At 53.4% G+C, this 23,946-nt stretch overlaps 1 protein-coding gene across 1 annotated transcript in view; it reads left to right on the top strand.

The window, feature by feature from the left end:
* Wnk2 (WNK lysine deficient protein kinase 2) overlaps positions 1 to 23,946 on the top strand; it is a 119,688-nt gene that overhangs the window by 29,591 nt on the left and 66,151 nt on the right. Inside the window, 5 exon segments of the mRNA XM_027950983.2 lie at positions 9,620 to 9,792; positions 11,003 to 11,223; positions 16,504 to 16,661; positions 19,952 to 20,040; positions 20,996 to 21,215. Coding sequence (XP_027806784.2) covers positions 9,620 to 9,792; positions 11,003 to 11,223; positions 16,504 to 16,661; positions 19,952 to 20,040; positions 20,996 to 21,215 — 861 coding nt within the window.

The raw sequence follows: 23,946 nt of genomic DNA on the forward strand, positions 1-23,946 counted from the left end.
GCCGAGGACCCCGTGGATTACACGCGTGACACTCCCAAGCGTGTTCTTGTCTTTTAGCTTGTGGCCGTCATTAAGGATGCTGGTCCCTGGGAAGATGGCCAGGTGGCACCTGCTCAGGGCCACGGTGTGGGCTGAGGCTCAGCCCATTTGTGGGACTGCAAGGTCAAGATGGGACCCCCCCCAGGCACCATCCTGCAGAGTGCCAGAGGCCGTGTGTAGACCAGTGCCTTTCCCCTGGAGTCCTAGGTCAGCCCTGAAGACTTCACAACTTGTTTGGGGATAAAATACCCGCCTGCTTCGTGCCCAGCTCCGCCTGCTGTCATGGCTTGCTCCCCTGGGCCTCGCTTGGGCTCCCCTGTTTTTTCTGAATTAGATGAGCATAGGTGTGCAGGGTCCCCACTTGCACTCCCAAGCACGGAGAGTCCAGACCCCTGTCTGCCTAGCACATAGCTCTTCCTGGTCAGGACTTCACTCTCCACCACCTGACACTGGAGAGACAAGGCCCAAGGGGTGTTACTCCTCATCTCTCTCCTGGACAGGAGTCCCTGCCCTGAGGCTCTGGCTGTGGGGCTGGGGATGGTTTAAGGCCATTTACCTGGGCTGTGCATGAGCTGGCAGGTCCTGCTAGCTGACCTGCTGGCGGGCCATGAGGGATAAAGCCTCCTCCATTTTCTTCGTGGGTTAGTTGCATGGTCCAGAGCCCACGGGGTTGTATTGAGGGTGCATCCCATCGGCTGGGGGCTCTGAACCCTTGGCAGAGCATATACTGTGGTGACTCACGTGTATTTAGTCACAAAGAAGGCAGCGAGGCTCTTTCGGGTGCCGCCTGGGCTGGCCACCCAGCCTTCCTCTCACGGGGTCTGTGAGCACCGGGATGTGGTCTTGCAGAGCCACCCCGTGGCTGTGTGCACTCTGAAGACAGTAGGTGGTGAGCCTCTCACTTGCCCTGTGTGCTGTGACCACCACCAGCCATGTATACGAGTAGACCACAGTGAAGCTGTCGGGCCCTGGCCACGGGGGCCTCCTCTCAGCCTTGCTGGGCAGCTCAGACAGGCCGCATCCTTGTCGCCGAAGGAGCTGCTGGACGGTGATGCCAAGGACCCTCTGGCCGCTCTTCCCTCACTTGCCATTCAGTGTCTTGCTGTTGCTCGTTGTAGCCCCATGGACGTGCTCCTGGGTGGTCCTGAGGCACACACTGGTCTGCAGGAAGCTGGGGCTGCTCATCGGAGCTGGCGTTGCTGTTGGGAGGCCTTGGGGTGTCCTCAGGGACTCCTGTCTGCCATTGTGTCACCGTGCTACCCAGCATTTGGTCCGGGTGGCTTCTGGTCCCATCAGCCATGCCCGTCATGGGCCTCAGGGGAGCTGACCTGTTGTGCCCCCACCCTCTGTCCCTTCTCCACTGTCCCCAGTCCTCTTCCTTCTCTTGCCTTCGTGAGTCCTTCCCCCGCCCTGTCCCATCCCTGCTGCATGGTGACACACAATGGCCCTGTCTGTGCCTGAGATGGTTTCTTCCTTGTGGGAGGTGGGCTCCTGCAGGGGATGTGGGGTCCCCCTCAGATGGCTGGCCCACAGACTGAAGTGCCAGGCCAGACGGCAGGCCCCACCGTGCCTGCTCAACAATGCCAAGGAGGCCCTGTGGGTGGCTGGCTGTCCTGATGGAGGGCGCGTGGGGAGTCCGTGCTGTGGTCTGGTGGACTCCCTCCACCATCTCCCAAGTGCAAGAGTTGTCAGAGTCCATGGATGTAAACCAGAGGTGGGCACCCGCCGCTGGGCCCGGGCTCTCTCCAGAGGTGATTAAATTCACCCTGGGTGCCTGTGGTAATTGGGAAAGAGCTCATGCAGCTGGGTACAGGAAGCGTTTTGGGTAAAATTTGTTCTCTTTGTTTTGGTCATCTGTGCATTGCTAATTGGTAATGGTCACTCAAACCAGAAAAAACATCTTTGGCCCCTCAGGGTCTTAGGATCACAGGAAATTAAAAAAAAAAAAAAAAACAGCTGTGTTCTAGAATGTATAGATTTATGGCAGAGAGGTGTTGCAGGCCGTCAGAAAAGACTTTTGAGAAAAAGGCACACCATGTCATTTTGTCTGCAGGAGTGGAAATATGGATCTGGACTGGAGTGAGAAGCGATTTTGCTGACGTGTTTATGAAATGGCTGACGGAGGTGGCATTTGTATTCTGTGAAAGACATTTCAAAGAACATTTTAAAAAGTCAACATTGCCAAAATACTGGAAATGGAGAAGGACCTTGGTGAAGCTGGTCAAGCCACTCCTGATATCCAAACCTCTGGCTTTACCGCTTACCCGAGCAGTTTAGAATAAGTAAGCCAGAATGAGTTCGTGCTTTTGATGTTTACATTCAGAATTAACCTAGATCATTTACTCCATGGCATCATGTGCTTCTCCTGTGTGTGGCTGCCTGGGGCCCTGTGTCTGTGTGGTGTATGTGTGTGGCAGGGGCTTGGGGGGTGGCCTGTGAGAGAGTGAGGCTTCCAGTCACCTGACACCTCCACCTCCTCCCCCTGCCCCGTCCCTCCCCCTTGAAAGAAAACAGTATTATTTACCAGAGAAGAGAGGGCTAGTCATTCAAGTTCAAGTTTCTGCCTCAGGGAATAATGGACTCGTGGGCACTCTTGACAAAGAAGACTGAGCTTTGGAAATGCCCAGCTGGCGACTTGCCACGAGCCCCTCGTCCTCAGCACGTGGAGAACTCAGCAGCTGCTGGACTTGGCGGACCGGCTGGGGATGTGCACGGCACTCGCGGCTCCTCGGGGCCAAGTCCAGTGTTGGCCACTTTCTCTTGGGAGTGGTGGGGAGCACGTCCAGCTAGATCATGGTGCCCGTTTTAGAAATTGCCTGGACCGGGCTGGGGTTTAGCTCTGTGGCAGAGCGCTTGCCTAGCATGTGTGAGGCACTGGGTTCGATTCTCAGCACCACATACAAGTCAATAAAATAAAGGTCCATCAACAACTAAAAAATATTAAAAAAAAAAAAAAAGAAAGAAAGAAATTGTGTGGACCCGCTGCGTTGCTTAGGACGGAGTGGAAGGGGGACTGGGGTTTGCACTGCGGCGTTAGTGGGAGCAGGCCCAGGAGCTCTCAGGCCGTGCCAGGGCCTGGTGTGGACAGTCGGCCTTGAGGAATACCATGACGTCTCCACTGAGCCACCCAAGTCCAAGGCCTGCCTGATGCCCAGGGCCTGTCCCCGTCCGTCCCTGTTGTGAGACACCAAGGGCTGCCTGAACCCCAGTCTGCCTGGAGGCCTCTTCCTGCACTTGGGGTGGGTGGGAGCTGCCTGCCGGGGGCGCTTCTCCTGGAGGCCAGGGTGCTCTGGCTGGGGCTCCTGCCCGTCCCTTTCCCCTGAGATCGGGCACAGTACATAATGACATGTTCATTTGTTTTCTGTCTGCTGCCTGCCATCTCCTGAGGTTTCCTCCCGGCCAGACGCCAGCCAGGAGCAGAGTGTGGGGGTGGGGTGCTCCCTCTGCCTGGCCGCTCCATTCCCTGCTGCTGGCCCAGCCTGATGCTCAGACCCCACAAGCATGAGCAGCGTGCACGCCTCCTGCTGGGGTGCCCTGTGCAAATTCTGGGGGTCTGGAAGTGGCAGGGAGGCCTGTCCACCAGAAAGGCATGGAGCAGGCAGGGTCACTGGAGTAGTGGGGACTTCCCCAGGAGGTGAGGGGGATAGAAGAGGCACATACATCAGTTGCAGACGTGAGCCACCTGTCCCAGGTGTCTGCTGTCCCTGGGATGGTGGCATTTTTGTGTGTGAGCTGAGTGAAGTGAGGGAGCTAAGTCTTTAGAGAGAGAGGCCTGAGCTTTTTTTTTAATTGTTTTAGGTGTTGATGGACCTGTATTTATTTATTTGTGTGTGGTGCTGAGAATTGAACCCTGTGCCAGGCAAGCGCTCCACCACTGAGCCACAACCCCAGCCCCAGAGGCCTGAGCTCTTTCATGGGCCTGGGGACCTCACAGTCCCTCCCACCCTGTCCAACCCTGCATCTGGGGCTCTGGCTGGGCCTATTCTCCACAGAGGACGGTTCTGGATAAGACCCTCAGGGCCCTTTTGTTTGGACATATGATCCTGGGGAGACTTCTCATAAGGACGCTGGCCTTGCTGAGGGGTTGTCCTTTGCTTGAGGGACTCGGGGTCCTCAACAGTTCTGATGCTCAAACTTGGCCCCAAGCTTTGCTGAAAGGAGGGTGCTGTGGCGTGCTACCTCCGCTGCTGTCGGACAACTTCATGTGGTCCTCGTGGGTCTGACGACATCAGCCACTAGGGATATTCCAGCCAAGCTGTGGCCTTGGGTATCACTGGAAAGGGCCAGAGAGAATCTCTGATCCTCCCAATCAACACCAAAAACGTCCCCCGAGGTGTGTCCCCAGGTGGCCCTAGGGTGCTGGACAGGCCTGTCAGGGCCAAGGCTTTGTTCTGCCTTGGCCATCTGACTCAAGTTCCCCTGAGTGGCCCCTGCCCAGCTTGGAGGCTGCTGTCTTGCTTCATCTGTTCCTGGAGTCCTGAGGCCAGGGTGGCCTCAGAATGTTGCTGTTGTTTACCCTCTGGTGGATTTTCACCATGAAAGAGGGAACCAGAGCTATGCAGACCCAGTGGGACGAGATCAGTGATCTTACCCTCCCATCCAGGTGGGACGAGATGTCTGTGCAGCCCCCTGGGGTGAGGGCCAGGAGCTCAGCCTTTAGCTCCCAGACCTTTAAGAACAGTGCAACTCTCATAGGATTTGGAAACCTCCTCATAGAGACGAGGTGCTTTCTCCCTGACCTTGCTTGCTGTCTTGAGCCCCCCCAGTAGATAACTGAATGAACTCGTCCCACCAGAGGGTACAATGTTTCACTAACTGGGTTGGTTCTGTATCAGGGAGTTACCAGGCTAATGGGGCTGACCATCAGTGGAGGAACATTTGAGGGTGACTTGGACAAGCTCTGTGAGGGACAAGGCCATGCCCAGAGGACACCCTAGCTAACCTTTAAATGACCAAACAGCACGTCACTTTGGGAAAAACAGCCCAGTGGCATAGAAGATACAATGAGGTCTCCTCCCCACTTCCAAGCCCATCCCAAGGCACCATGGCTGATAACTTCTGACCTTTGTGTCTTTAATTTATCAACTTTAACCTGGACCTGACCTTAAAAAATGAGGACTGCAGTGGTCAGGGGTATAGCTCAGCGGTAGAGCACTTGCCTAGCATATGCAGGTCCCACATTGGATCCCCAGGACTGAGAGAAAAAAAAAAAAAAAAGACTGTGGCCTATACAGAGTACTTTCCTCTACGTCTCATTTTTGTTAGTTATGTTTACAACAAGAACATTTTGCTTAGAAGCCACAAGGAAAAGTTTCACACATTGCTGTTGATTGATGCTGTAAAACACTGGCAAAAATAACTCATGTTATAAATGACGTCTCAAGTCTGTGACTAGGCCCACAGGAAGGGACTTGGAGAGGGAAGGTCGTTGCCTTGGGAAGATGTTTTAGTCAGCTTTTTTGCTGCTGGACCAAAAGACCCGGCAAGAACAATTTTAGAGGAGGGAAAGTTTATTTGGGGGCTCATTGGTTTCAGAGATATCAGTCCACGGATAGTTGGTTCCATTCCTCAGGGTCTGGAGTGAGGCAGAACATCGTGGCAGAAGAATGTGGTGGAGGAAAGAAGCTGGGGACATGGTACCAGGAAGGAGGGAGAGAGAGAGAGAGAGAGAGAGAGAGAGAGAGAGCGAGCGAGCGCCGGCCAGCACACTATACCCTCACCAGACAAAATATATATCCCATAGCCACATCCCCAATGACCCACCTCCAGCCACACCCCACCTGCCTTCAGTTACCACTCAGTTAATCCCTATCAGGGGATAAATGCACTGATTAGGTTAAGGCTCTCCTAACCCAATCATTTCACCTCTAAATCTTCTTGCATTGTCTCACACATGAGCTTTTGGGGGACACCTCACATCTAAACATCACATCCAAATAACAGAAGGCTTCCTGAGCAAGCTGGCCCAGCTGAGGGGCCATCTTCTTCCTGTGGCCTTCATCTTCAGGACTAGAGGTCACCTTGGCTGCCTCCTTCCTGCTGCATCGCTCTGTATTTTGTGACAAGTTATTCCAGGAGCTTGGTTTGCTTAGGGCATGTGCAAAGTAAAGTTTTGAGCTCCTGAATATCTGAAAATGAGTCTTTTTTTCTTTCTTTCTTGATACTGGGGATTAAATCCAGAGGCACTTAACCACTGAGCCTCATCCCCAGCCCATTTTTATATTTTATCTAGAGACAGGGTCTTGCTGAGTTTCTTAGGGCCTTGCTAAGTTGCTGAGGCTGGCTTTGAACTTCTGATCCTCTTGTCTTAGCCTCCCAAGCCACTGGGATTACAGGTATGTGCCTGATTGAAAATGAGTCTTGATGGTTTGGCTAGATGTATGTCTGGCTGGGTATAGAATTCCAGGTCAGCACTTGGACGATGCTGTTCCTGTCACCTGCACAGTATGGGCTGTTCCTTTGCAGCCCAGACCTGAGGATTCTGAAAATCCACTGGACCAGGTCCAGAAGTGGGTAATTTTTCATTTATTCTGATCTGGCCTCAGCAAACCTTTTTATCCTATTTTTTTTCCCTCCCAGTTTGGAGAAATATTATTCTGCTGTTTATGTAAACTTCACGTCTGTTCTTAGAACTCCTCTTACACAGTTGCTCAACTTACAGGTGATTCCTTCGTATCTCTTAATATTTTTTCTCTCATTTTCTTTCTTTCTTTTACCTTTCTCCTTTGGTCTTTGGATACTTTCACTTTTTTTTTTTTTTTTAACATTTGAAAAGTTGAAGTGTAATTTACACCTTAGTGTGATTTACACGGAGTGAAACACAGAGATCTTCAATATGCGAGTTGATGATCTTTGACAAAGGCAGGCACACGTGCAGCCCACATTCTCTGCTATGATGTAGAACATTTTCTCGCCCCTGTGTTCTCTCAGAGACTGACTTCTGCCCACCCAGAGGCAACAGATGGTGAGCCTCCTTGCCTTAGTTCCATCTCTTGCAGAATCTTACATCAAAACGGGACCAGACTGGACATATCCTTGTGTCTGGCTTCTCTCATTGAGCTTAATGCTTTCATCCGAGGTGTGGTGAGAATCAGGAATTGTTCCCCTTTGGCTGCTGAGTCACATTCCCGTGGCGATGGGGATACCATGGGTCGGCTTTCATGCATTTGCCCACAGATGTTTTGGCTGCTTCCAGTTGCGGACACGGTGAACAAACGCAGGTGCTGGGAACATCCTTGTGTCCGTCTTTGTGGGCTTGTTCCCATTCTCTCAGTTGGCTCTCCAGGAGGGGAACGGCTGGACACAGCAGGTGTAAACCTCCCAAGGGCTTCGCCCAGCAACTTGTGTGAGCAGGACTCAATGCCTCTGGGTGCTTCCGACTTCATCTCCCCACTCTGCAAGACCATCTCACCTCCAACCACCCCAGCTTCACCTCCTGGGCCTGGTCCAAGAGGCCCCCAAAGCACTTGCCTTGCCTCTTCCTGGTTGCTCGGAAGCTGGAATTATCAATCTATAAATCTGGCCCCTCTGGGTGGGTGTGAAGTGGCATCTCAGTGTGGTTTTAATTGGCGTTTTCCTGATGACTAAGGAGGCTCAGCACCTTTCAGGTACCATTGCCATCTCTGCACCTCCTTTGGTGAAGGATCTGTGTTCTGTTTTGTTATTGTTATAGGAGTTCTCTATATACGGGGTCCTGGTCCTTTTTGCTAGATACATGTATTAAGAATAGTTTTGCAAAAAAAAAAGTAGTTTCTCTATTTTGTGGCTTGGATTTTATTTTCTTAGATAAATAATCATTTTAATGAGTGGAACACGATTTCCCTTTTATTATCTGAAAATTAACTTTTTTTATACTTAATGGTTTGTTGGATTGTGGAATATCTTATTTTTAAAATAGATTTTTTTTTTAATTTGCAAGAATCTCTCTTGATTATTCCTTTTTAAATAGAATCTTGCTGTTCTGTATGCAAGTCTACTTCTTGGATCGTTATGGGAACATTAATTAATGTTGCCTTTGGTCCCTGAATTATTTGTTTTTCTGGGTTTGGCCACGTTGGTGGTTTCTCTTGGCTGCTTGGCACTGTTGGTGATGGTTGCTGTCTCGACTCACTGCTGAGTGAAGGGGCCCTTTAGGGCTTGTGTTGCAGGGGATGGGGTCTGGCAGGGTTGTTAATGGGTACAGCCATCATCTGGGATATGACTCCTTGACAAGACGACTCTTATCATGACCTCATAAGCCACCTCTCCTCCCATGCTGAGGTCCAGCTTGATGTTCTTCGAGGCCTTCTGGAAGGATTCCAGGGTCTTGGTTTGTGTTTCCGTTCAGCTCTGATCTCTCCCACCATCTATCCAAATTCACCTGCTTTCCGTCTCCCTGGAGTTCCTGGGAATTTCTCTGTTCTGTGTTCATTTGTTTATGGTTGCCTTTTGAAAATACACGTCTTTTTTTCTCACATTTCCGCGGCTCCTGGGTGGGAGGAGGCAGGCATTGCTTTGGGGGCCTCTTGGACCAAACCCAGGAGGTGAAGCTGGGGGGCCTAGAGGTGAGAAGGTCTCGGGGTGCTTGCAGAGTGGGGAGATGAAGTTGGAAGCCCCCAGAGGCCTTGAGTTCCTGTGTCTTTGGGTTTATTCTGAGGGCTTGGTGGTAAGAGTCCTGTGAAGGGTTTCGGGAAGGGAAGGGCCAGGTCTAGTGGGTCATAGGGGACAGTGAGGCAGGAGACCAGGCGGAGGAGTCCAGGAAGGGATGGTAGCTGCTGGGACCAGTGGGGGCGGGGTAGGCGGTGCTGGGGTGGTTGGACCTGAGGCAGTTGAACGTGGGGCAAGGTACTGGTGCCCTACCCCGGCCGTGGGCAGAGCTTCTGGACAGGGGACACCCAGCTCACACACCTGATGAAGGGCCCTTTTAGGCAACGGTGGTGTTTGTTTGCTGTTCCCCATTTTAAACTTGAGGCCAGTGGATTAGTTCTGCTGGGCTGGCCAGGCAAAGTGGCCTGTGGCTGGGGGGGCCGAGCTGCCCCCGCCTGCCCCAGGGGCCCCCGCGGCGGCTCCGCTGTGTTGCGCTTGTCACGGCTCCTTCCTCACATGAGCTCTGGTCTCTGGCTCTCGTCAGTGTCTCTTCTGGTCCATATCCTGGTCTCGAGCCCTTCCTGTGAGTTGTGTATACACGAGGAGCAAACTGATGTTTCATTCTCTTAACAAACACTCAGGAAGTAAATGATGACTGAGGGGACAAAGGTCTCTGAGGTGTTTTTATGGAAAAAGCCCATGGGCTTGGCAGTGGGGGTTGTGAAGCGTCTCAGGCTTCCCGGGACTTCTTTGGGTGGAGGTCCCTGTGCAGGGACTGTGTCCAGGGTGGCGGGCCTGATGGGTCAGTTGTCATGGACTGCTGGTGGCTCTGGGTAGAGAGGAAGATCTGGTTCAGCAGGGGAGGTGTGGCCGAGACGGGCTGGGCCTCCAAGGCCTCAGCGTGGCCTCCACCTCCTCCTGTGCCCCGGTCCCCACACCTGCTGCACTCCCTGAAGAGGCTGCAGGCCGAGGTCCACTGCGCTGCCCGCCTGGTTCTGTCTGTGTCTCACTCTAGGACCGGAAGCTCACCAAGCTGGAGCGGCAGCGGTTCAAGGAGGAGGCGGAGATGCTGAAGGGCCTGCAGCACCCCAACATCGTGCGCTTCTATGACTTCTGGGAGTCCAGTGCCAAGGGCAAGCGGTGCATTGTGCTGGTGACGGAGCTGATGACCTCGGGGACGCTGAAGACGTAAGTGCAGCCTGCTCTGGGCTGGAGTGGTCTCTGTTGTGAGCCAGAGTCATGACTGGAGGGTGACGGAGGCCCTGGACTGCCTGGGGCTGTCCTGGCTGGTGCCTGTGGTCCAGCGACCTGCCTCTTGGGTGTCCTTTGGGGTGGTAGGTCTTTGTCCTCTGGGCAGTGGGAAGCAAATCAAAGGCCCCCAATGGTTCTTTCTGCATTTGGCTCCCTCTGGCTTCCTCTGACAAATGGGACCTGTCGCCAGGACATAACTGGAAGACTGTCCCCTGCGTGGACATGGGGAGGTTGTTGACTTCCCAGGGAAGTGGTTCATTGTCTGCCCTTATTGTGGCTGACATCCTGCTTCTGCCTGGGAGCCATCGGCACATTCTGGTGGCTCAGTGTACACAGGTGGGCTTTAAAACCGGCTGGACAGCGCTAGGCAGGGCTTTGCAAAGGGTCCACTACTTTTAGGGTGAGTGCTGAAGCAGGTGTCAAGCACTGGACAGAGCAAGGTGGGGGTCAGGAGCTCCGTGGCCAGGGGTGGCCATGCGTGGCCATGCCAGTCTGTTGCTCCTCCCTGCGGCCCTGCCCTGCACTGTGGGCACAGGAGACCTTCCCTCCACAGCCTGGGTTCATCTGAATTGTTCTGATCCTGTGGTCTCAGACAGGACCTCAGTGTCCCTGTGCCACAGGACAGTTTCTTTCACAGATGAAGGCATGGCAAGGGAAGAGCCCGTTTGCCAGCCGTACCTGCTGCTGTCTTCTAGGGACACCCTAGAGCAGATCACACAGGTGGGGAGTTGCAGGGAGGCCTGGCCTTCTTGACCTCTGGCCCCCGTGGTTCCTCTCACCCCAGCCCTCACTCTGAGCATCCAGTGGCTGAGACCCTGACCTATCATGGTGGCTTCTATGTCAACCTCGGCCCCTTTCAGGGTGAGATCAGGGTTGTGCTTGGCAGGGGCTTTAGTAGCAAAGTCTCCAGTGCAAGGAGCAAGTGAAGGGTCACAGTCCTGGCCTGGCTGCCTCTGTCCTGGGCCTGGCTCTGGCTGCATAATCCTGGAACATAACTGCCTAGCCTTCCTCTGTCACCCTAAACCCATCACAAGTGAGTACTGAGTGCAAGTGGACGGGATGTGAGATAGGCTGGATGGTGCCAGGTGAGGCTTTGCAGAGGGGCCTCTGCCTGGGAGTTGGCTGGTGAGCCCTGCCCCCATCCCAGGTACCTGAAGCGGTTCAAGGTGATGAAGCCCAAGGTGCTGCGCAGCTGGTGCCGGCAGATCCTGAAGGGCCTGCTATTCCTACACACGAGGACACCACCCATCATCCACCGTGACCTCAAGTGTGACAACATCTTCATCACTGGGCCAACTGGGTCTGTAAAGATTGGTGACTTGGGCCTGGCCACCCTCAAAAGAGCATCATTCGCCAAAAGTGTGATAGGTAAGCCCATTTCTCCTCCCCAGGCCCTGGGAGCCCACGTGGGACCGGGCAGCATTCGAGGGGCCACCTTGGACTTGTGCAGGAGGTCCTGCACAGGTAGGGGGCATCTGGGCATGAGGCCTCAGGCTGGGTGTCAGAGCTGTCCCTCCCAGCCTCTGGTGCTTGGACAGGAGACCTGCCTGGTAGGGAACACACTGCCTGCTCCAGCTGGACATGCTGACTCTGATCCCCCATCTCCACCCTGTCCAGACTCGGGGCCTGGCTGGTCTCTGCAGTAACTCCCTGGCTGTGTTAGGTAACAGCTCTGATCATCTGGTGGGGTGGTGGGCCAAGTGCCAACTTCCTGTGGTATGTGTGGGTGTTGTGGTCACTTGAGGGAGGGGAAGGGGCACCACCACAGAGGAACTAGGGAGCTTGTGACAGTGATGCTGGGGCTGGTTTTGGCAGCGGGGGAAAGAGGACTCCAGGCTGTGGGGGTGGGGGTTCACATCTTGCTCTGTGTCCACTCCTGTTGGTCCTGGCACTGTGGTGCTCACAGTTCACCAGACCCCAGGAGGGTCCTTGTGGACTTTGGGAAGAATGTGCCTGGAGGGGCCGCAGGAGCATCTCCTTCTGGGAGTCAGGATGCCCGAGGGATTGGGAGAGTTCACTGCGATCCGTGTTAATCAAGACCCAGCCTGTCCCTCCTGCATGAGGGCTGGCTACACAAGGACAGTGAGTGGCTGGTCTCTGGGTTTAGTGAATTCATGATATTTCTGCACATTTGGGGAAAGAACTTAGCCTATTTGGGAAAACGAAACCCCGGATGATCTCTAGGAACTGCTTTGGTTGGAGTAGTGTGTTAGGACACCGGGGCAGATGCATCTGTCTAGGCGGAAGCCCTTTGGGCACAGGGTCTCTGACGGCCCCAGGGGAGTCGAGTTGTAGGAAGCAGAGACGGACCCAAATCTCAGCTTCTCTGACTGTGAAATGGGTGATACAGGGGAGGGTCTAGTTTCCATCCTGGAGGGGGCAAGTGCTGGGCTGCAGGACTGTGGGTGGCTCGCACCCCAGCTAGTTGGAACCTCTGGGCAGTTCCCAGGCTGGTTTGGCTAACTTACTCTTGGAAGTGACTCTGGTCTCAGACCCTGGGCTGTCAGGTGGCAGGAGACTGCTCTTGGTGACTTGCCTCAGAAGTAAACATTTGTGACAAAGGACATCCCACTGGAGGAAGCCAGGGCACCAGCGGGCTCCTGGGCCTCCACTGACCCGTGAGCTCGTCGCTGTCCTGGGAATGGTTTCACGTTGCCAGCTTGGATGGCGTGAGGCAGTTGAGAAGGAGTCTGGGTGTTTCTGGCAGGGGCAGCGAGGCCCTGTGCACAGTGGCACAGCTCTGCAGGGTATATCCCTCGTCACCCCGGCTCTTGCTCAGTTGGAGCCCAGGAAGCTTTGACGAGAGGGGCTGGGACCAGCAGTGTCCTTGGCTGCCTCTGCTCAGGGAGAAAGAGGCTCGGTTCATGGGACTTTCCTGGTCCCTGGAGGGAGAGGGCCGTCCTGAGCAGGGGCCAACAGCTGGTGAAGGGCTGTGGGCAAGTAGGGACCCCCCAGTCCTATGAATGGAATCCCTCCCCTGGGTCTGTTAGTAGGGACCCCTGCCTGTGAAGAGGGGTGTCAGTTCAGGCAGCCCACCAATGTGCTGCCCTGGTGGCAAATGGGCCAAGCCCTCCTGGAGTCTGTCATCCTGTTGGAAGGACAGGCCCCCTCTCTTCAGGATGAGGCCCCCCGCTAATTGTACGTCTGGGGCACCCGTGGGAGCGGTTGATGCTGTGGACCTATTTCTGCTGTGGCCATCAGGTTCCCCTGGAAGGCTGAGGTTTGCACTTTAGATGTGGCACATGTCAGGGTGGGGGTCAGTGGTCCTCTGGCTGCTCTAGGGGCGAGAGCATATGGTTTCAGGAAGGCACTGTCCTCATGCCACCCTCAACATCATGACCCCTGCTGTTCTGTCACCCTGGTCTCCATCTTTGTGTGCTCTTAGCTGTCCCCAACAGGATTTGATTGCCCGGATCTCACAGCCTCACTGTGTGTGTGTGTTTTCTGGTTTATATGAGCTAAACCAGGCTGGGTGAGGCCCTGAGGGATGGGGGACAGGGATGCAGTTGTGTCTGCTGTCTCCATCTGTGCAGGTGGCCACGTAGCGAGCAGAGCCCTGGGACTGCTGAGGTGCCTGGCTCACCTGGGAGGGCTTCCTGGAGGCAGTGACGATGGAACCAGGCCTAGAGAGAGTGAACTGAGTAGGCGGCCAAGGAGAACTGAGGGTGGTTATTCCAGAAAGAGCCAAGTGGATGGGCTTGATGTGCCGGGTAGAGGGTGGGAGAGGGACTGGCTGTTGGGCACCTGTGGCCATTACAAATAAGCACTCAGGGGCTCCAGGCTGTTGAGGACCCCGTGTCCATCTTGCTGGGGGAGAGGGACGGAGATTCTCCCTGTCCAGTGAGAAGATGGGTTAGTTTGGTTTTGTTCTAACATAAACCTTGAGGACAGATAGGGCTAGGATTAGGGCTTCCATTTCCATAGAGGAAGTCATTTGTCATTCAGGACAGTCCCAGAAATAGGCAGATCCTAATGCAGAACAGTTTCCACAGCTATAGTCGGGCTCCCTCCTTACCTCTCCTGCCTCATAGCCACAGAGCTACAGCCACTTCTCTGTTAAAAAGCAGAAGAGAAACTGTGGCCATCACTCTTCCTGCCCTCTGTAGGAGGGAGTGGGAGGGGGCTGCTCCAGGCGCGGTCTCTAGTGCCTGGTCTCACGCCCACAGCGGGGTTCGGGGAGGAGAGATGGGACCCAGAGTCTTCACTTGATGCAAAGTTTCATCTGTAGAGACCTGGGGGTATGGAGGGTGTGTAAGGGGTCTGTGGGCCTGGGCTCCTTGGGAGTGGCTCTGCAGCTGATGGCAAAGCACAAAGTAGGAGAGGGAGTGGACTATTCACTGGACCCATGTGGGTATGAGCACACACACCCCTGCACACACACACTCTTGCTAAAATTCAGATTTAAATGGCTGCTGTGTGAAGGAAGGAGAAGAAAGCCCCGGCATCCAGGTGTGTAGAATCAGGCATTCTCGGCGCCCAGAGTTGGTCCAGCCCCACCCCACCCTCAGAGCCCATTCCCTGGAGCCAGGCCGTCTGGGGTCGTGACGTCTTTCTTGAAGAACAAGGTTCTCCATTCCTTGAGGTCTCAACGGAGACCGAGACCAAGGACCTCCTCGTAGGCCCTGGTGCTGTGTGGGCAACTGGGTGAATGGGGTCCCTGCAGGTGCCAGGGAGTGGCCAGCTCCGCTCCTGGCTTCCTTCCCGCAGCCCTGGCGACCAAGCTCCCCTCAAGCTCTTCCCCGTGGTCCTGCGGTAGAGGTGGCCAGGCCAAGGCCTGAGGGTCCACCCCCTGGGCCTCCTGGCCGGCTCCTGCAGCAGGAAAGGGCTTTGTTGTGGCTTTTCTCTGCCGTCTCTGTGTGTTGTCCACTAGTAGCGTGGGTGGCACTGTGGGCAGTTGAAGTGGCCCCGCAGAGCAGGCCCTTCCTTCCTGCAGTGTGGAGCTTCCTGCTGACTCAGCGGCTTCATCTCTTGCATGTTGGGCCCTCAGGGGTCAAGATGGTCCAGGCCCAGGCAGTTGGTGACGAGCCCCTCAGATCTGCCAGGGCACCCCAGAGCATGTCAGGGGGTGGGAGGAGCCTGAGAGCAGGTGTTCATGTTGTCACCAGCCCCAAGGCTCAGGCCAGTGCTGTCTGTGACCTCCCTGCTGTGGCTTTTGTGGAGTCCTTGCTTACTGCCCCGGCCTAGGGAGCACATTTACTATTCTGTGACAGGCTTAGGGATGGCAGGAAACATAAAAATATTAACTTAATTAGCAGTGCAAAAACATTTTCAATGTAACCATGTGGTTCAAAAACCCAAGAGGATCAAAATTCCAGTGTCAGGTGCCTCTGACTCCATTCAGCCCCTGCTATTTCTGGTGGATTCTTCTAAGTTCTGTATTCCTGCATATACACTTACATATACATTCTTGTTTTACCCAAAATGTTAATGGTTTTGAAAATTGAAACAATGCAGAAGAGAAAACCCATTATGTGCTTTCTACTGCAATTAATAGGTTTGTATGATTTTACATATGCTTAAAAAAAAAACAAAACCAAGGGGCTGGGATTGTGGCTCAGCGATAGAGTGCTTGCCTGGTGTGTGCGAAGCTCTGGGTTCGATCCTCAGCACCACATAAAAATAAATAAATAAAATAAAGGCATTGTGTCCAACTACAACTTAAAAAAAAAAAAACAAACAACTAGAATGTTATGAAAAATCTTCCAGCAAATCTACAGATGTTCCAAGCAGCCTTACTCTGATGTCTCTTATCCTATATCAGCTCAACACTTAGTAGGACTTGTTTTAATGAAAAGCTTTTGTGATTATTAAAGCAAAATCTCATTATAGAAAAATTTGAAAACCCAGAAATCAAAAAAAAAAAAAAAATGAAAATCCAGAAATAAGTAAAAGGAAAATCAACCCCCCTATCCCCACTGAGCCATCTGGCTGGGAGTGCTATTTCACACAGGTGAGGCCCTGAGCAGTTTATTTTACAAGCCTGTCCTGCATTTCTAGATCCTTACAGACTCAGTGCCAATACTGTTTGGATCTTTCGTGTTTAATACACTGAGCAGTTCCCGTCTTAAGGACTCTGTGGACCATGCTAGGTAGTTGCCATTTTGCTATCTTTTGCCACAATAGCCACAGGAGCTATGTGGCACTCTGTTGTGAGGTGTGCCCAGCAAACCTAGCCATTCCCCTGTTTGGGAATACTTAGGGCCTCCTGGGTTTTTGCAGTTACAAGACATTCTGTGGTGACCACCAGGGTTTGTCTGTTCTGGATTAGTGGGTGCTGGCCAGTGCGGAGCCTGTCCTCAGGGGCACAATATCCACCCACAAGTGAGGGATGTGTCCGGGGTAGGGACGTGTCCTCTGGGAGGTCATGGTCTCTTAGCTCTGTGGGCAGCAGGTATGCTGTGAACTGATCACAGTGCTGGAATTAGAAGGCTCCAGGTGGAAGTTTTGGAAGCTTCTTCTGTACAGTATACCTGTTTGAATCATGGGGGCCAGAATGGACCTGGTAGAGCTGGGTGTCCTGAGAGTGCCATGGGGCGAAAGGGGAGGAGGTTGGGTGGCTCTGAGAGGCTGAGGGGGCTCCTGGGCACTGGCTCCTGTTGCTCTTGGGCTGTGGCCACCTGACCACTGCATCTGTTGCTCCTGGCACAGGTACGCCCGAGTTCATGGCGCCCGAGATGTACGAGGAACACTACGATGAGTCTGTTGACGTCTATGCCTTCGGGATGTGCATGTTGGAGATGGCCACCTCGGAGTACCCCTACTCAGAGTGCCAGAATGCTGCGCAGATCTACCGCAAGGTCACCTGTGTGAGTCCATCCAGCTCTTTGATAATGAGGATGTGGCCGTGGGTGTGGACCATAGCCTCAGCTGGCTCTGCGGGCTTTGGGAAAGTCCCCATGGTGACATAAGAAAAGGAGAGAGCATGGCCATCCTCCAGATGGGGACACTGAGGCTTGTCTCCTAGCAACCATGATGGTAGTGACCGGGCACCCTGGGCAGCGCTTTGCCTCAGAGGCTACCACACGTGCAGCATTGGGAGGCCCAGGATGTCAAGGAAACTGAGGCTCAGGAGGCTGAAGCTCCACCAGGGCCCCTGCAGGAGGTGTGCCTGGCCAGGCTGGCTGTCCCTGGGGGCCCGCTGTGGCTGACCAGGGTTGCTGGCTTCCCCATCTTCTTTATTTTGGAACCACAGTTTGTTTTCCTTTTCACCAAGCCATCACCCCTAGTGAAGCGTGTCTCTGGGCGGCTGTCACCATTGGCTAGCCTGGGAACTTTAATCCCTGTTCTGCTGTCACTGTGATTTTTGAGTTGATCAGATGGCTTCAGCTGTACAAACAGATGGGCCTTGTTCTCCCTCTGTGGTGGCCCCACTGGACAAGGGAACGAAAACAGAACCTGTGGAGGTGGAGTGGCCAGGCCAGGGCTTTTCTGTGCTGATTTCCGTGCTGTCCCATCTTGATTCTTGTGCTGAGGCCACAAGGTCCGCAGAGCCGCCCCTGACCTTGGCCACAGGTGTTGCTGTCCCTAGAGTCCTCACTGCCTCCGCTTCAGCCTGGGAGCACACAGCCAGAGCAGCCCACGTCGGGCATGTGACTTGTCCATGCAGCTGGGTGGCCGGAAGGTGGTTCAGCTTTGCCCTGAGCCATCCCTGCAGCTGAGCCCTCTTCGTAGATGGTCCCTGCTTTTCTCCTTGGGCGGTTAGTTCTAAGTCATCAGTCACTTGATGGAGCTCCTCTGGTGTGTGCTGTGGGCAGCGGCGGGGGAGAGTCTTTGGCTGGCAATCTCTTGGACCTGGCACAGAAGCCCACATGCTGGCACAGAGTTCCTTGAGGGGAGCGAGGGTGGTCTGCAGTGGGTGCTGGGGAGGGTGGGGGGAGGGGCCTCTGGGCTTCTGGTTTGCACTGTGGTGGACGGTGGTTTGTCCTGGGAGTGGGGATGGAAAGGCCCCAGGTTCAGGGCTGAGTGTGCTCCTGACTCTGGGCCAGTGGGGTGTGTGGCAGACTGGGGTCTGAGGTTCTTCACACATGTCCACGTAGCTGGGGGCTCCAGGAGCTGGGCTCTGTGTGCACATCTCTCTCAACCTCCTTGCCTTCTCCTCCCTCCCTGCTTCAGTCTCTTTGGGCAAATTCATATTTTATGGTCTTTAAATCACACACACACACACACACACACACACAAAGAGCCAGGACAAGGCTTTCAAAAGAAGGCTAAATCTTGTTGTGATAATGTTTTAAAATACTTTTTAATTCGTTTTCCCTGCCCCGTACCCCAAGAGCAGATTGCAGATGAACCCTTGGGGGCCCTGCTTCTGAGATCCTGTTTCTGTTGCGGGGCTGCATTTATGGTCCCTCGGCATAGGAGCAAGTGAGCATTGGCTGGCCGAGGAGCGACTGGCCTCAGCCTGGCACCACCTTCCCCTGCCCCTCTGCCTGAAAGTCTCCTGGCCTGGCCCTCAGCCAGCAGCAGTGACCACAAATAGCACTCGTGCCCCCTCAAGGAGGGGTTGTGGGGAGGAATCCCAGGTGTGGTTACAAAGGCTTGGTCTGTGGGAAGCGTCAAACCTACCGCGTCGCTGCGGTTCTTCCTCCCAGATGACGGGGCAGCTGGTGTGGGAGGCCCCGGAGGCTCCACTCAGGGGAGGCTCCGCAGCCAAGCTCTGATCAACACCTTTCCAGAAACTGACTGCTATATTTGAGGTGTCAACCCCAGTGTCAGATTCTGCAGCACAGGTGGAAGCTGCGTTGTGTGTTGTTGCCAGGGTGATGGTCACCATGGAGATGGGGATTGGGGCCATCAACCTGGGTGTGAGGCTGGGGGGCTGGTGTCTGTGGTGGCTGCCACATACTTCAACAGATATACGGTAGCTGGAGAAGGTGTCCTCCATACAGAGACCTAAATGGTAGGAAACCAGGCTCCTGGCTTCCCGCAGTGGGGGCAGAGATTAAAGAGTGGATCTCTGTGGCTTCACACAACTCTCTGATCTCTTCCCTGTTCTGCTTTGTGTCTTGCCTAGGGCTGGAGTGTGCTTCATCCTTGGGCACAGAATTTTCATCAAAGTTGGAAAATCTTTGGCCAGCATTTCTTCAAATTTTTTTTCCTATCCCAACCCCCATCCCTTTCTCTTAGTTTTATATGTGTCATGTGCCTATTTCATCCTTGCTATAGTGTCCCAAATTCTGAAATGAGCAGAACAGAGCCTCTGTGGCCATCTCTCTCTGTGCCCTGTTTCTGATGGATCTTGCTGCCGTGGTTTCCCCTCTGCGCTGTCTGATTGGTGGTTGATCTGCTCCAGTGAGACCTTCAATTCAGATGTCATGTTATTCATTTCTGGTCCCTCCCTCTTTTTAAATTTTATTTTAATATCCATCGTTTCTGTTCCTCATAATATACATTTTCCTTTAAGATTTGTATATGGCTGCAGTGAGTTTTAACCTCCTTGTCTGTAGGCTGTAGCACTCTCTCGTTTCTGTTGACTGTTTTTCCTGCCTGGTCTTGGGTCACATTTTTCTGCCTCCCAGGGTATCTAGTAATTTTCGATGGCGTGCTGTACATCATACGCATTACATTGTCTCTGCTCTGTGTGAACTCTGGGAATGGCTCTGCCTCCAGCTCCCCGGTAGCTCTCTAGCCAACCCTGTGGTGTTGACTATGCATTTGTGGTGTGGTACTAAGCAAAGACTCAGGGGGACCAAATGCAGACATCCACCTCTTTATTCTGCAGAGACCCTCTCCAGAACTCTGCTTTTGGCCTTCTCACCCTCCTGATTTCTGAGCTCCACCTTCAACTCAGCGGGACCCCTGCTCTACTGGGTTCTGTGCCTTACTTAGTCTGGGAACTGTCCCAGGCAGTGAGCTGGGCTGTGAGAGCGAGGGCTCCAGGGGTTTCTTTCTCTGAGCCCAACATCCTGCACCACCTGTCATCCAGTGTCCAACCGTGGCCATTTGGCCTGTTTTGTCCAGTGTCCTTGTAGTCTCTGTAGGGTGAGCCCAAGACTGGTTTTGCTATCATGCCTGGAGGCAATTTCTCTGCAAGGGGTGGAGATGGCGCCTGTCAGCTCCTGAATGGTGTCAGGTGACTCTGCTTTATCCTTCTCAGGGCATCAAGCCAGCCAGCTTTGAGAAAGTGCATGATCCTGAAATCAAGGAGATTATTGGGGAGTGCATCTGCAAGAACAAGGAGGAAAGGTGAGTTCCAGTGCGGTGTTGGGTTCTGGGTCTTTCTCCAGCTGAAACCACTCCAGCTGGTATTTAGAGCCACATTCTAACAAGAGAGAACTTCAGAGGCCAGATGGATTGGCTCAGGCCACAGCGACACCAGGCTGGGGAGCTGGGGAGCTGGGGGAGGGGGTGGGCCACCCTCAGGCTCATGTCCTTTTCTGCTGTCTGGGAACACATTCCCATCCCAGCCTATAGTGTTTGAGAACCTGGGACTTTCCTCTGCTCCTTTTTTTTTTCTTTTTCTCTAGTTGTTCCTAGAAGTTGTGTCCATTTCTCCAACTTCAGCGAATACCTTTGTGCCTGGGGCTTCCAGATCTGCCTCAGCCCCTTCCCTCCCTTCTGAATTCTGGGCTGCCTATTTTTTGTAATCAATTGTTCAGTCTATCTCTAAGGCGGCATGCCCACCTCGGGTGGGTTCAGGGAGGCCTGAACCCCCTCATGGCATTTGGGGGGAGTACATGGGGGTGGGGTTCTGACTCCTCTGGTTCCACCCAGCACCAAGTGGGGATGGAAGCTCAGTGCATATCAGGAGGGGCTTTGTCTGTATAGTGGACGGATTTAAAAAATGAGCCTGTTTTCTTTTTATAATGGGGGAGAAGATGGAAGTCTTAAAATGTAGTGCAGTAAGGTCGGTTCAGATATGGATCTGAACATTTTCTCATCTCCTTGTAGTCTCTTGTAGGAAGGCAAATGAATGCTGTTGGGTGCCATCCTCAGGGCCCACCAAGTAGTAAAGTCAGAGAACTTTCTAGTACAGCCTGCCCAGTGCCCAGCTGCAAGGGGTGGCAGCCTTTGCCCATGTTCAATATTATGTGTGAGTGTGTGGCCACAGCCCTTTTGTGGATGCAGGCACTGCACAGGGAGCCTGGGCACAGAAGCCCCTTGTCCCCGAGCCCCTGCCTGTGAGCTGTTCTCCCTCCAGGTACGAGATCAAGGACCTGCTGAGCCACGCCTTCTTTGCAGAGGACACTGGTGTCAGAGTGGAACTTGCAGAGGAGGACCATGGCAGGAAGTCCACCATTGCCCTGCGGCTCTGGGTGGAAGACCCCAAGAAGCTGAAGGGCAAACCCAAGGACAATGGTGCCATAGAGTTCACCTTTGACCTAGAGAAGGAGACCCCTGATGAAGTGGCTCAGGAAATGGTAATATGTGGGTACCTTGTGCAGCCTGATGTGCCCAGAAAGTGGGCTCAGACAGGCCATGAGCAAGTCTGGGGTGCAGGTGTGTGAGGGGCATGTGGTTTCTAAAGACTGGAATGAAAGCTGCCCACAGGGAGTTTCCCTAGTAGGAGCTGAGCCCTGCAGGGACAAGAGCCAGACGGGACAGAAGGAGCATGGGCAGTCCTAAGGAGGGGCCTGGGAACCTGGCTGCTTGTGTGTGTGTTCAGTGATGGAGAAGCTGGGATCCTCCTCTGTTGCCTCGGGAGAGGGGAGGCTGAGATATAGCATGAGGGAGGAGTCCAACAGGAAGGGAGAGAGTGAGCCAGGAGCTGGGACTCTCCAGGAAGGAAAGGCCTTGCTTGCTTTGACAAGATTCTTGCCAGATTTGCTTCCATGGTGATTCTTTTGGGATCTGGTATTTTCCCACCTAGAAAGGTAATAGAAGAGCTTAGTTCCATTCCTGTTTCCTGCTCCCTCCTTGCCACCATGCCTCTGTCTGCAGGGGAGGGAGAGTGGCCTCTTTCTTCCTGGGGTTCAGGGCTGTGCCTCAGGAACAGGCCTTGAGTCTGCAGGGGGTGAGGGCAGGAGATGGGACCAACAAGCACAGACAGCAAAAGTGGCAGTCCAGGCAGACACAGGGGGGCCACACAGACTCGAGCTGGACATAATGATGTACTCATGATTATGCAGAATGTATGGGGCGGGGACAGGTGATAGGGTTTAGAGCCATGAATGCCAGGCTGAATTATTCTGACTTGATTCTCTAAGCCTATGACATCAAGGCCTACGACATCCCAAATGGTAGCTCACATGTGCCTGCTAAAATTGTAGTTTATTTGAAATCTAATTGATTTCTTTTTTTTTTTTTTAGTCTTATTATCATAAGATAGCATCCCAACCCATTCTGCACATAATTGTGTATCTGCTGGGCAATTGCGAGTTACTTTTAACATACAAATACGTTAGTCCAGGAAGTATTCCCTTTATGTAGTGAGAGAGTGTATATAAAAGGAACTAATTTGGCTTAATCCATGAGCTCTTTGATGACCATTAAGCTTCTATATTGCATGTCAAGTACTTTGAATTGTTTCTAAAAGAAACTGTAATACTTTAAAATTAGATATTTTCACTTTGGCAGGGCCCTGGGTTCGATCTTCAGCACCGCATTTAAAAAAAAAAAAGTGGGGGGTGGGCTGGGGTTGTGGCTCAGCAGTAGAGCACTTGTCTAATTAATTTCATTAAAATGTAAAATTGACTCTCACTGGCAACATTTCAAGTGCTTCATGCACACGGAGCCTGTGACTCTCACATTGAACAGACAGAATATTTTTATGATCGGTGCTGGGAGGGGCTGTTGAAGTTCATGGACAGGAGGGGGATGGTCACAGCCTTGTCCAGTTAGGGCTTGTTTGCTGGGTGTTGTGGGCAGCTGACTTCCCAGAGGCAGAGAAGTGGAAGTCTTGTCCTGCCAAGGCAGCTATGGGCTTCTGAGAGCCCTGTGTAGGGCCAGGAGATGGACAGACGTCTGTGTTATTAATAAGATGAACTGACTTAGACAGTAAATCAGACAGATAGACAAGAAGGACATGGAAGTCTGTACCAGGAGGAGCAAAAGCAAGGAAGTCACCAAGGGTCAAACACATAGAACAGAGCCCAGAAAGGCCTTGGTTTTGCAAAATAAGAAAGTGGCACATTAGAAATAAACGAGCCACTAATATTTAGCTGGAAAACTGAGAAGGAACGAACCCATGCAGGAGACCCATCAGCTTGACATGTCATTGCCCCAAAGGCCTTTGTCCCTTTTAATTTGTTTTAAAATAAGCTTTTCACTGAACATAACACCTTGTTGAAAATGTCTGTGAGTCACAGGTCCTCAGGCTGGGGGTTCCTTGCTCCTCCCGTGAGCAGAGCTGGACATGTCCCTGGATGGGGTTAGGGATGGTGGAGGGGACGCCACTCTACACAGGTATACCTGCTACAATCCTTGAGGCCCTGCTCAGATGGGGAACCTGAGGCTTGATAATGCCATGGAAGGAGGGGGTGAGCCCTTGGAGCTGAGAGGGTGGCTTTGGGAACCTTCTGTTCATCTACCTGAAGACTCTGCTCCTCACGTCCATCTGCCTGCCAGAGCACACCAGGGGTCCGTGGGGCAGTGGGTTTGGGTTGTGTAGTGAGGTCAGGGTTCCTGTAGCCATGTCCCCTGGTGAGGGAAATGGGGTGGGACGGAGCTGCTCCTGGGGTTTGCCACATGTCTCTGGGGTCAGGGTGAACTAAGATCCTGCTGGGGTCCCAGGCTGCTGGGCTGCTGGGGGTATATCTGTGCTACCCTGGCCTTGCCACAACTGCAAGAGGGATTGCTTCCGGCACACCCCCTGCCTGAACGGTGTGCCCAGAGTGCAGGGCCTAGGCATCCAGGGCCTGGGGCAGAGGCACCTCCTGGGGCTGCCTGGGGCCTGGCTCGGGCTTGACCTTCCTTGTCCAATGGCCCAAGTGCACGACTGAGGTCTTACAGTGAGGGTGAGGGTGGGTGTGACGTCCCACTGCTGGGCTGGAGCCCAGGATGACTTCTCTGGGGGGCTGGCTGCTCGGTCACCTCCAGATGCTGCAAAGTAGTCACCTATGTTCCCAGGCCCGCCCACCCTCACCTGGCTTGCCTCTGCTCACATCCCTGCCCCAGACACAGAAATTGCTGCTGTGAGTAGATCTCAGGGAA

The sequence above is a fragment of the Marmota flaviventris genome, chromosome 16, assembly GCF_047511675.1.
Source record: "Marmota flaviventris isolate mMarFla1 chromosome 16, mMarFla1.hap1, whole genome shotgun sequence".
Classification (NCBI taxonomy): Eukaryota; Metazoa; Chordata; class Mammalia; order Rodentia; family Sciuridae; genus Marmota; species Marmota flaviventris.